A 12,219-nucleotide genomic window follows, 5' to 3' on the forward strand; every position below is an offset into this window, starting at 1 on the left:
CGTCCCCCTCCCCTGCAGGGAGGAGGTCGGATTAGGGGGGGTTTGGAGGAGGAGGTTTCCAAAAATGAAAATGACACACAAAAAAAGAGCCACTCCTTTAATACAGAATCTTCGTTAAAAAAACACCACCACCGAGCCCTGTACAGCTGCCCTTTTAAGCGGGGGGCCACCGCAGGGTCTCTGCCTCTCTGAGAGGTGGCAGATGCTCCCGGCCACTCACTTAAATATCTGTCCCCTGGATTGGGCTGGGATGTGAAGGCAGGGCTCCTGCCCTCCCTGGAGAGGGCCCACCTTCCGGGGGACATTCATGCATGTTTACGCCTTTTCTGATTGTGTCAGTGGCCACAGCATGGCAACCGGGCGTCAATAAACGTCTCTGCGGAAGCTGGGGGCTCATGTGTGCTGACACAGAGGGCGCTGGGCAGGGGGTCGGGCAGAGGGGTTCACTCCGGGATGTCGATCACCAGGTCATCATCCCCGTCCAGGGCGTCATCCCCGCTGCCCGCGTCGCTGAACATCTGCCGAGGGACGGCGCTCAGGATCGTAGGGGGAGGCATCTTGGGCGGGGGCAGTGGGGCCAGGGCTGCCCCCACGCCGGCCCCAGAACCCCGGCCTGGGAAGGTCAGCGGCCCTCCCACGGGGCAGTCAGGGGGTCCTACCGCCATCTGCAGCAGGGGGGAGAAACACAGGGAGGGCCTATCAGGGAGGCACTGGGACCTCCAGGAGGCTGGCACTGCCCCTTAAGACAGTTCCAGGGGATGGGGAAGGGGGCAAAGGCTCATTCAAGGGGTAGTGGACACAGCCAGGCCAGCCACGGCTGGAATCAGGGAGCCTGCCCCACCTCAGCCCTGCAGAGTCTCACACCAGCAAGTGCGTGGGGGTGAGGGGTGGTGATGGAAGTGCTGATGAGGGTGGCGGTGGAGGGAGTCTCACGGGAAACCAGGAGGGAAAGGCCAGGCCCTGCCCTTGCCAGTAAGGCACTGTGGCTGCCCCTGGGATAGCAGCCAGAGACAGCCTGGAGTGCTTGCCTGCCTGCCTCTGGGCACCTCCAATACCACCTGCCACCACTGGCCTCCTCTCCCTCCTCCTCCTGAGGGGCTCACTGGTTCAGTGGAGGGTGTCAAAGGTCTTCACCCCCTGCCGTGTGAGGCTTCTACCTCTTGTATCTGGGAGGGGCCCCTCTTTGGGATCTCCACAGCCACCGGCCTAGGCCAGGCCCTCCTCTCAGCTCACCTGGGCTACGGGACCAGCCTCCTAACTGGACTCCCTGCCTTCAGCTTCTCCCAGATCCAGCTCCTCCTCCACACTGCAGCCAGAGTAAGCTCTCTAAAACACAAACCTGAGCGTGTCACTCCTCTGCTCGAGGGCCTCCGGCTCCTCGTTGCCCTCAGGACAGGCAGTGCCTGAGAATAGGCCAGTCCTTCTATCTGGACTGTCCTTTTCTATTGGTCAAAGGTCCTGCTTTGTGCTCTGAGGCTGGGAAGTGGCCTCTGTCCTGCCCAACCCTCCAGCCCCACCCCTGCCAGGTCCTTCTGAATCCTTCCCAGAGCTCTGTGGGCCTCCTGCTTTGCCTGTGGGCACAAACTGAGCACCTACTACGTGCCAGGTGACTTCCATTAATGATCTCTCACCATTCTGACCAACCTGGAAGGGAGGAGAGGTCATCAGCCAGAGGAGGAAACGGAGGCTTGGAAATGGAGGTTTGAAGGCCCAGGCCTGCCAGGTCCCCACCAGGCAGTGTCCAGTCTGGCCCCGGGGTGGGGAGATGGCAGTGGTCTTCACAGTGGCCCTTCTGATTGCCTTAACACATTCGGGCCCCTGTGGCCTACGCTCTGCTTCTCAAGGCAGCCCCCTCACCGCCGCTGTTCCTAGGGTGGCATGGAGGGCCAGAGTGGGTTTGTACCCTGGGGGACCCCGGGGTCTGCCAGGACGGTGACAGACCCTTGCGTCCAGTACCAGGCACTCGTGCACACACGGGAGCAGGCGCGCACGCACGACTGAAAAGGCCGGCGGCATGACCGTCCCCCTCCTCTGGCCACCACCTCTTGATTACCTACCCGAGGCCCCATGTCCTACCCGTGCCTGGACTGACTTCATGGCCTCCTCAGCGTGACCCACGGTAGCGAATGCTTATCTGTGGCTTACTAGGGACAAGGCACTGGGCTAAGTGTTTTCTCTCTCTTAACTCATTTTATCCTCACAACGACCCCACCGACAGAGGAGCAAGCGGAGGCTCCGAGAGTTAAATGACGCGCCCAAGTCGCATGGCGAGTGCGTGGAGGAAACCCAGCTATAACGGGTGAGGCCCAGGCTCCTGACTGACCTGCTTCAGTCTTCACAGCGTCCCCTCCCCTCTCCTCACGCCACCACACCCAGAAACTTCAGGGACCCCCACTCTCCTCACAGGACACCCAGCCTTCTATGACCTGACCCACCCTATCTTTCCTACGCTGTTCGCTCTCACCTCTCCGGCTCCAGCCCAAACACCACTTTTGCCGAGTCCCCGCCTTCCTTCCACAACTGCCTCAGCCTGAATATCCAAATCTCACCCTGGGCTCAAATGTCACCTGTCCTTTGAGGCCGTCCCTGATTTATCCCCTCCCCCATGCACCGCCATTGGTTTGGGCCCTTTTCCACCGCCTGCCCCGAACGTAGCTCCCTGACACGCCCCTGCCTGACACGCCTCTGCGTCAGGAGCCAGCACTTCAGAGCCTGAACTGCCAAGCGCACACCACGCCACGCCTCCACGCTCTGCTCCAGGTTTCTCTGGCCCGTGCCTTCTCCACCAGTCCGCCCGGCCCAGGAAGCAACACCCCTGCCAAGTAGCGTGAAGCAGGAGCTGAGCAGTATCATCACCCATTATCTACTCATTTTCCAGGCTCAAGGGCCAAGGTCACGCGGGAGGAAGTGGCAGAGCTGGGGTTAGGACTCCAGAACCCACACTCCTAACCACCACAAGCAGGGCTCCCGTTCCACTTCTGGCTCCAGAGTCTCGAGTCTACAGTTCACCCAACTTATGAGCTGGCAGCCCGGTCCTTATTTCACTTTGACTCGGAGCTGGAAGGGCACTGTGCCGTCCGTGTCCTCATCTCTCCCAGGGCTCAGGGTGCAGAGACCTCTTCTCCTCGCCATCCACCTCCCTGCCCGTGACTTCCAAAATACGCCCCCCCGCCCCATGCGGCCCAGGCTCACGTTACCCAGTTGTCTCGCTGACATTTCCAGACAGCATCTCAAGACATCCAAAGCCAAACTCACCTTCCTTCGCGAACCTGCCCCTCCCACAGTCCTCCCCGACTCAGAAACGGGCCACTTCTTTGGCTGCTCAGGCCAAAACCCCTGGAGTCACCCTCAACGCCCCTCTCTCTCACAGCCCACATAGCTCTTCCTGGGGCTCATTCTTTGAAAGAGACCCATCACCCACTTTTCACCCTTCCCCCTGCTGCCTGGTTGACCGCAGGAGCCTCCTCACTGGTCTCCCCACTTCCATCCTGAGCCCCCGCCCACCAGCCTATTCACTGCAGTGTCAAGCAATTTTCTTAACACGTCAATCAGATCAGACCCCCCTCTGCCCCACCTTCTCCAGCGGCTCCGTTTCACTCACAGCACCAGCCCAAATCGTCCCAACGCCTCTGAGGCCCTCCACAGCCTTGCCCCTCAGGTGCGGTTCTGACCTGCTCTCTGGTCACTCTCCCTCTCACTCTCCTCTGACCACACTGGCCTCCTTCCTGGTCCTTGAAGAAGCCAAACACGATGTACCCACCCCCAGGGCCCCTGCGCTGGTTCTTCCTGAATGAAACACTTTGCAGAGAGCCAGAGGGCTTTGCTCATTTCCTTTAAGTCTCTGACCACCCCGCTGTAAGTATCAGCCCCATGTACTCTGGTGTTTCCCACGCTCTTTACCTGAATCTATCTTTCTTCACTGTTACCTATTTATCTTGCTTGTTTCCTGCCTACCCTTCAAGAACGCGGGCTCCATGAAAGCAGGGATTTCTGTTTTGTTCGCTATTGTATCTGCGGCACCTAGAACGGTGCCTGGTACCTCGTAGGTGCTCCACAACACTTGCTGATTACACGTGGTTTGATCACTCACTTTACAGACACACGATCTGAGACCTAGAGGGTCACGGTCACGTGGTTTTTAAGTGGTGCTACCTTGACTTGATTCTAGATCCCACAACTCTGCCCCTCCTTGGGGGCTGCCTGGCAATACAGAACACCTGTGAAAATGAGCCTGGCCCCCAGCCATCTTCACTCTGAGCTCCCCCGAGCCTGGACCTGCCCTGACTGGTCCCACAGGGAGCCTGTGAGCCAGGACTTCTGGGACCCGCCCCTCAGCGCCTAACCCTGGGCTGGGTCCCCAGCAGCAGCCCCAAATCAGCCCTTCAAAATTCTCGGACAGGCCCCCAGCCGTCCTGAGCCTCCCTCAGATGGCTGTCCTGCCGTTCTGGCCCCTCCCTAACGTCCCCCAAACAGGGTACCTTGAGTTTCCGGGGCAGGCGGGGCCGTTTCTCCCGCTTGGGCCTCAGGGGGCTGGGCTCGGGCAGCTGCAGGGCCAGGTAGTCAGAAGGGAATGGGGGGTAGGTGGGGGAAGCCAGCTGCAGGCGGGAGTGAGGGGATGGAGATGGGAAATGGAGTGGATGGGGTGGGGGTAGAAGGAAGAAATGCAAACAGGAGGAAGAATGGAAAAACAAGAGATGGTGATGAGTGTGGCTCCTGAGAACAGACGGGAGGGGACAGCAGCAGGACTGTGTCCTGGGGTCTCCTCTCCTCAGTCACGTCTGTCCCCCATTCCTACACCAGAAAGAAGTGGGCAGCCCCGACTCACACCCCTCCGAGGGACGCTTGCTGGCCACACCCAGACAGATGTTCTTGGTGCTGGGCTGGCTTCACCCTGAGGCCTGGACCCTCTGCCCAAATGATGCCCACCTTATTCCCAGGCATCTGACCATTTCCCACCCTTGACCCCAACTCACCGAGCTCAGGTATGGGGAGGGGGCCCCAGAGGCCTGAAGGGGAAACCCTGTTGAAGGAGGCAGGGAGAGGCTGGTGGGGGAGGGGGCACCCCCCAGCGGAGGGCTTCTCTTCCTGGAGAAAGGACAGGGGAGGGGGTCAGAGGCAAGAGGCAGCCCAGGTACCGTCTCCAACCACCCCCACCCTCCAGGGAAGAATGATGGCTTCTTCTCACCTCTTAGGGGCTGGCATGTCCGACAACTTGGGTGTCCCCTCTGTCTCGCTGTTATCTGAAGATGCAGTGGCATCTGAGTCTGTGAGGGGGAGGGCTGGTAAGTAGTGGGTGGGAGTCCCCGTCTACCCCCGAGGGGCGTAATCTCAACTCTACGGAAGGGTTCTGGGGAATCTGAAGGGCACACAGGTGCTATTCTGGGGAGGCCCATAGCTTTCCCAGCTGCTTAAAATGTCCTTTACGACCTAATTCCTGCCTGGACTCCTCCACGGTAACGTGTTGTCAAGCATTTTCTACATGTCGTCAAGCATTTTCTACGTGCCAGGCTCTGAACAGGTGCTTGACATTCACTGCCTCTCCTTGTCTTCAGAACTATCCAAGGAGGAAAGGAAAGACGTCACCTCTGTTTTTCAGATGCAGTCACAGAGGCTCAGAAAGGAAGGTGTTGGACTGGGACTTGAGCCCAGGCCTCCGACTCCTGACCATTTTATGCTATTCTCTCCTTATTCGCCTCTAAGCTGTCCAGCGCTTACCTCTGCCCCACTCCCCATATGCAGGGTCCTGGTAATTTGCCCCTCAAATCTCTCCTACCTTCACCCACTGCTCCCCATTACAACTGTCACGAGGTCAGGTCAACACCATGTCAAAATCGCCTGCTAAGCAATCTCACCTCTCCTGCCACCCACTGTCCTCCCCAACTGCAGAACCTAAAACGCAAAACTGGTCACATCCTTCCCAATGCCTGGAAGCATTTGAAGTGCTTCTTAATATAACCCCAACCCACCTTTGTGGTCTCCCAACCAAACTGTATTCTTCACATCACACCAACCTATTTTCTCAAAACCAAAATTCATTCCCCAGATTTGTGACTCTATCTAGAAAGCCCATCATTCACTTAACAGGTAACCATTTACACGTAAAATATGCTATTCCCGATTTCTCTGCTCAGATAGATCCTTTAAGAAGCAGATTAAATGCCACCTCTCTGAGAAGTCTCCCAGAATCCCTCAGGCCCAGTTGATGGCTGACTCTTCCAGAACTCTCTACTCTCACTGGTCACAGCTCTCCTCACTCTGCTAGGACGTGTCATATGTGGGTGTCTCCCTGACCACACTGTGGGCTTCTCCAGGAGATAAGTGGTGGCTTATGCCTCTGGCTCTTGTTTCTCAGCTATATCCCACTCTGATCATAAACAGGCTGGGTTCCCTCATGCCTCCTATCCTGAAGTCCCCCTCCAAAAGGAAGTTAACTGAAAGACCTCCAGGAAGGAACACGAAGGCAATGAGAAGCTAGAATGAAAGCCAAATGGTTTGCCATGACGTACATGAGTTGGCTCCTACCTACTTCTTTGACCTCATCTACTGTCTTCCTATAATATGTAAATGACTAGGTGTTGCATGTTCTAATAAAACATTATTTACAAAAACAAGCAATCTGGGGACTTCCCTGGTGGGGCAGTGGTTAAGAATCCGCTGGCCAATGCAGGGGACATGGGTTCGATCCCTGGTCCGGGAAGATCCCACATGCCGCGGAGCATCTAAGCCTGTGTGCCACAACTACCGAGCCCGCGCTCTAGAGCCCCTGAGCCGCAACTACTGAAGCCCGCGCGCCAAGAGCCTGTGCTCCGCAACGAGAAGCCACCGCAATGAGAAGCCTGCGCACCGCAACGAAGAGTAGCCCCCACTCGCCGCAACTAGAGAAAGCCCGCATGCAGCCACGAAGACCCAAAGCAGCCATAAATAAGTAAGTAAATAAATAATAAATAAATAAACCAAAAACAAGCAATCTGGCTGGCTGTTTGCTGACCCTTGCTCTAGACACCATGGAGAGAGGTGATTGCATGTGACATGGCTTATGAGAAAAACTGGGCCACAAAGGCCCACCTTAGGACTTTTCAAATTGTGGGTATCAACCCAATAGTGGGTCACAAATTCAACTTATTGGTTTACAACCAGCATTAAATGGGAAAAAAAAAAAAAGCAGTCTAAAAAGTATCAAAACAAACTGCACATAGGACTCAACATTATTTCAGTAAATTTTGTTTTCTAAGCAAGTAAGTACGTGGGGGTTGGTCACGATGTAAAATGTATTATTGGTTGTAAACGGTGCTCAAAAAAAGTTTGAGAACAGTGCTTTATGTGCTTCAGCCCTTCTCCTCAAAAAACCTGGTACGTTTTTACCTCAGGGAATCTGCATCTGTGACTCCCTCTGTGGAAAATCTCTCACTCATCTTCACATCTTCTTCTTATCTAGGTCCCAGCTCCAACATTACTTCCTGAAAAAAGCCTTTCTTGAATTATTTATTAAGATGTTGCCTGCTATCTGCTTTTGTATGGTCTGTAAACTAAGAACGGCTTTTACATTTTCAAATGGTTGGGGGAAAAGAAACTCCAAGGAAAAATATTTCATGACGTGAAAGTTTTATGAAATTCAAATTTCAGTGTTCATAAATAAAGTTTTATTGAAATACAGCCATGCTGACTTATTTACACCTCACCTATTGCTGTTTCTGCACTACAAAGGCAGAGCTGTATAGGGGCAACAGAAATTGTACGTTCTGCAAAGCCTAAAATACTTATTACTTGGCCCTTTACGGAGAAAGTTTATCAACCCCCGTTCTACTCCAATCACTACCACGTAACCCTGATTTTCTTCCTCAAATCTAAAATTCTAGTTTATTTCTTTGCTTACTACTCCCAACGAGAATACAAATTCCAAGAGGCTTTATATAAACATCTTGGTTACCACTGTATCCTCTGTGCAAAGCTCACTGCCTGAAATACAGCAGATACTCAGTCATACTTGAGTGAAAGAACAGTGAGGAGGTCAAGCGACTAGGCTTAAGAACCACTGGAGGCTGTATTGGCCTCTGCGGCCTAAAGGGAGGGCCCAGGAAGCTTGCTGGAGTGCCAGGAGCATGTCCTCCACCAATTTTTCATGACCGTGCTCACCAGAAGAGTCTTCATCCACGTTCTCGTACTGCAGAAGTCGGTCTAGGAGGAAACTGAGGGAAGGGGCGGGGAGAACAAGAGTGTTTATTCCCATCTCTGCAATGTTCTCCTGGGCCCTCATCCCTTCCAGCAGGCCTGTTGGAGCCTCACAACAGCCCCGAGGCAGGCATCATGCATTTGTGGCCCATTCCAGGATGGGGTCCTTATGCAGATCCATAGGAGCCACATCACCCGCTGGCCTCCCTCCTCCCCTCAACGTGTCTCACCTCTTGTCCCGGGACACCTTCAGCAATTTCCTCTGCGCCTTCCTCAGTTCCTCCTGGAAGCACTCGTGTTCCTGTATTACGGGCAAGGTGGGAGCTGAGCCAACGGCCGTCCGTAAATGAAGCCCGGACGCCGGCCACAGCTCACCCTACTCTCTTTACACACAGGTAAACTGAAGTCCGGCGAGCACCAGGCCTCACGCCCCACCGCCTCACCACCCCAGCACTCACGTAGATGAGGAATTTGAGCTTCCGCTTCAGGTTCCGGTATTTCTTCTTGTAGTCCACTTCGCCGTCCGCCGGCCCGTTCATGACCCGCCCCGGGAGAAGCGCCCCAGCACTGGCCGGGAGCCGGGATACCCCGAGCCGGCTCAGCCCGGCCTCTCCCACCTCCACTTCCGGAGAGTCGGCAGGCCTGTGTCCGCTGGGACTACAACTCCCGGCGTGCCCCGCGCCCAGGGATTGTAACCACACCGGCTGCCCTCCTGGGGAATACCCGGAAAGGAACGTTGCTTCCAGGGGATACGCTAAAAATGGCGCCGCGGCGACGCGATGATGTCACAAAGATGGCGGACGCTGGAGGGCACCCTTACTGATTCGAAATGTGCTTAGCGATTTGAAGCCACGAGAAGACATTCCTCCTGGGATTCCTAGTCTCCTGGCGAGGACGCCCTTTTCCTTCTGTCTTTCAAAATCACAGATGCCTAGTTGCTGCCCGTGACCACGAACGGAGGCAGCGTCGCGGGTTGATTGTTACATCCAAAGGTGTAGCCGGCTCCCAATCGGTTTCTAAAGAGAATTCTCCTTCAAAAGAGATTCGTTCTAAGAAAAGGAAGGAACCGCGAGACTCTCCAACTGCCCGTGGAAGGCAAGTTTTGTCTGGCAAAGTTCTGGGTCCAAGCGGCCCGTGACGGATACTCACGGTCCTCCACCTCACGGCCCTCCACCTCACGGCGCCACGATACTGCGCGTGCGCAAGCTCCTGTCAAACGCGTGGACGGAGGCCGAGAAGAAAAAAGGCGGGAGCCGCCGATATCAGGTGGAGCAAAATGGCTCGGGAGAATGAGATGCAGGAGTTCACCTGTAGCTTCTTCCAAGGCCGCCCGGACCTCAGGTGCACCGGAGGTTGGAGGCGGGGTTGTAAAGGGCAGGGGCGGGGCGGGGACTCCGTCGTGACACGTGTTTCCGCAGCACGCTTACGCACTCCATCGTGCGGCGGAGGTTCTTGGCTCACGCGGGCCGCGACCACCTGGAACCCGAGGAGAAGCAGGCGCTGAAGCGGCTAGTGGAGGAGGAGCTGCTGAAGATGCAGGTGTGGGCCCGAGCCTGGGCCACCGCAGGCGGGGGTTGTGGCCGTGGAGGAGGGGCCTGAGAGGGGTGGGGCAGAACACAACCTTGGTACACGTGATGCTCTCTTGATGCACACACAGGTGGATGAAGCGGGTGGCAGGGAAAAGAGGCTCGACGTTGCCAGGAAGGCCAAAAGGTCTCCCATCCCCTGCCGTGACCCAGCGAGAAAAAGGTTCCGTTTCAATTCGGAGTCAGGTTAGTGTCTTCTGCATAGTTGGTTCATGCTAAAGGTATTTATTGTGCGTGTGTTATTTTCCAAGGCCTTAGGTGAGGGCGCGTGGCCCGTGAGTCAGGAACCAGGAACAGGGTGGACTGAGAGCTGTTTCCTACTGCCCTTCCCTCCATCAGAGCAGGATTCAAGGCAACCAATCCCAAGTGGAGGGAGAAGGGACAGGAGGAACCTGTCCCAACCTTCTCTTCTCTCCACATTCCAGAGCCCAGCTCTGCAGCCTCCAGTCCAGACTGCTTCGGCCTCCCAGCAAAGAATGGGATGGCAGCAGAAGTCAGTCCAGCCGAGGATGAGGATCCAAAGCGAGCCTCAAAGAAAGCAATTGAGGAGAGCAGCGATGAGGAGGAACAGCAGAGGGACCTGACTGCAAAGATGGGATTAGAGAAGGAGGAGGTGAAGGGGAGCAGTGAGGAGGAGGAAGAGGGCTCTGCCAGAAAGAGTAAGGTCTGGAAAGAAGAAAGCAGTGAGGAAGAGGAAGATGAGGAAAAGGAAGAGAAGGAGGAGGAGGAAAAGGAGTCCAAGGGCAGGACTAGGAAGAAGCCTGGGACAAAGAACAAGCAGGCACCAGGCAAGGCCTCAGCCAGTAGGAAAGAGGCCAGGGAGGAGAGTGAAGACAGTGAGGAATGTGCCCAGGGGCCAGGAAAGAAGGCAGAGGGAAAGAAGGGAGCTAAAAAAAGCCACCAGGAAAGTGAAAAGGAGAGTGAGGAGGAGACCCTAGCCAAGAAGGAAAAGAAGAGAGAGGAAGACGAGGATTGGAAACTCACAGCCCAGAGCAGTGGAGGTCAAAGGTCCTCCTCTCCGGAGGAGAGGAGCTGTAAGCAGAAAAGCAGGGCAGCAAGACTGCTGGGATACCCGGGGGAAAGAGAGGAACAGAAGGAAAGATCAGCAGCAGGCAGTGGGGATAGCAGTGGGGAAGATGAAGAGCCCCTGGAGCAGAGGAAGAGCAAAGACAAGACCCAGTGGAAGGGTGGGAAAAGGCAGAGTGGAAGCAGTGAGGAGGATGGGGAAGACGGCTGGAGGAAGATGACACCAACTACTGGAAAGACAGCCGACGTGGGCAGTATCAACGGTGAGGCAAGTGACTCGGAGAAGGAGGTGAGTGACAGCGAGGCAGAGGGGACCCCCAAGAAGGAGAGGAAGAACCGCTCTTCCAAGAAGAGCTCCAAGAAAGGCAGGACACGAAGCTCCTCCTCCTCTTCCACAGATGGCAGTCCAGAACATAAAGGCAGGAAGGTGAGGGTTGAAGATGGGGTGGGAGGCTACCATCAAGGAAGAGGGAGACCCTGACTCAAGCCCCAAAGGCTTGGCCTTCAGCTGCCATCTTCCCTTACCAGGCTGGCTCTGGTCGCCCTGGTGAGGACCACCCGTCTGTGATGAGGCTAAAGCGCTACATTCGGGCCTGTGGGGCTCATCGAAACTACAAGAAGCTGCTGGGCTCCTGCCGTTCACACAAGGAACGCCTGAGTGTTCTCCGGGCAGAGCTGGAAGCCCTGGGCATGAAGGGTGAGGCCGGGCGTGCCCTGGGGGCTGCAGGAGAAGGCCTTGGCTGCTGGGGAGGAGAGGATCACGAGCTTCTTCTGCCCCAGGTAACCCTTCCTTAGAGAAGTGTCGGGCCCTGAAGGAGCAGCGGGAAGAGGCAGCTGAGGTAGCCTCCTTGGACATTACCAACATCATCAGTGGTTCAGGTGAGGGGCTTCCTTCCACTCTCCAGGAGCAGATGGGGCATGGACTTTCTCAGACAACTCATCTCCTGCTTTCTCCTCCCCTCTAGGCCGGCCACGCAGACGCACAGCCTGGAACCCTGCAGGAGAAGCAGCCCCAGCGGGGGAGCTATACCGCAGGACCCTGGACTCAGAGGAAGAGCGGCCCCGCCCCCCACCCCCAGACTGGTCACATATGCGTGGCATCATCAGCAGTGATGGCGAGAGCAACTGAGCTCCCCCTGTCCCCAGGAGGGACTTTCCACTTGTAGAAAGCATATATAGCATACCCACCCCCAACTCTGCCTGCAGAGCAGAAGCAGCTTTCTTCGGAGACTCGCAGCTCCCAGGGACACAAGTTATTGGGATTCTACTTCTCAGCTTCACATTCCCAGTTTAAAGTGTTTACAGGGATTTATTTTTAAAGACTCAGTAAAGTAGTGTTTGAATCACCTCATCAAAACTGGTCCCCCACTCTCACCCCCTGTACTTTGGTCCAGGAAGCTGAGGAGTAGCCACTGTCCCCCTGATCTGGTTCCCTTTA

General features: G+C 55.9%; 2 protein-coding genes across 4 annotated transcripts; one reads left to right on the forward strand and one right to left on the reverse strand.

Annotated features, from left to right (window-relative positions):
• Positions 1-65: 65 nt before the first annotated feature.
• On the reverse strand, positions 66-8,753 carry INO80E (INO80 complex subunit E). 3 transcript variants are annotated; one of them, XM_007107353.4, is made up of 7 exons: positions 8,628-8,753; positions 8,400-8,470; positions 8,134-8,186; positions 5,186-5,264; positions 4,974-5,085; positions 4,479-4,595; positions 66-665 (listed from the first exon to the last, which is right to left on the reverse strand). In XM_007107353.4, exons 1-7 carry the CDS (start codon positions 8,706-8,708, stop codon positions 444-446), a joined length of 735 nt encoding a protein of 244 aa, XP_007107415.1. In that variant the 5' UTR covers positions 8,709-8,753; the 3' UTR covers positions 66-443. The 3 variants fall into 3 exon arrangements, with proteins under 3 accessions (XP_007107415.1, XP_028354265.1, XP_054945863.1); XM_028498464.2 differs by lacking the exon at positions 66-665 and adding an exon at positions 1,243-1,326; XM_055089888.1 differs by lacking the exon at positions 66-665 and adding an exon at positions 1,723-1,868.
• A 674-nt stretch (positions 8,754-9,427) lies between these two features.
• On the forward strand, positions 9,428-11,951 carry HIRIP3 (HIRA interacting protein 3). The gene is made up of 7 exons (XM_007107352.3): positions 9,428-9,510; positions 9,588-9,708; positions 9,827-9,941; positions 10,181-11,208; positions 11,310-11,478; positions 11,562-11,660; positions 11,747-11,951. The coding sequence occupies exons 1-7, from the start codon at positions 9,446-9,448 to the stop codon at positions 11,908-11,910; spliced, it is 1,761 nt and encodes a 586-aa protein (XP_007107414.1). The 5' UTR covers positions 9,428-9,445; the 3' UTR covers positions 11,911-11,951.
• The last annotated feature ends 268 nt before the right edge of the window (positions 11,952-12,219 follow it).

This window comes from Physeter macrocephalus, chromosome 14 (genome assembly GCF_002837175.3).
Source record: "Physeter macrocephalus isolate SW-GA chromosome 14, ASM283717v5, whole genome shotgun sequence".
NCBI classification, from domain to species: domain Eukaryota; kingdom Metazoa; phylum Chordata; class Mammalia; order Artiodactyla; family Physeteridae; genus Physeter; species Physeter macrocephalus.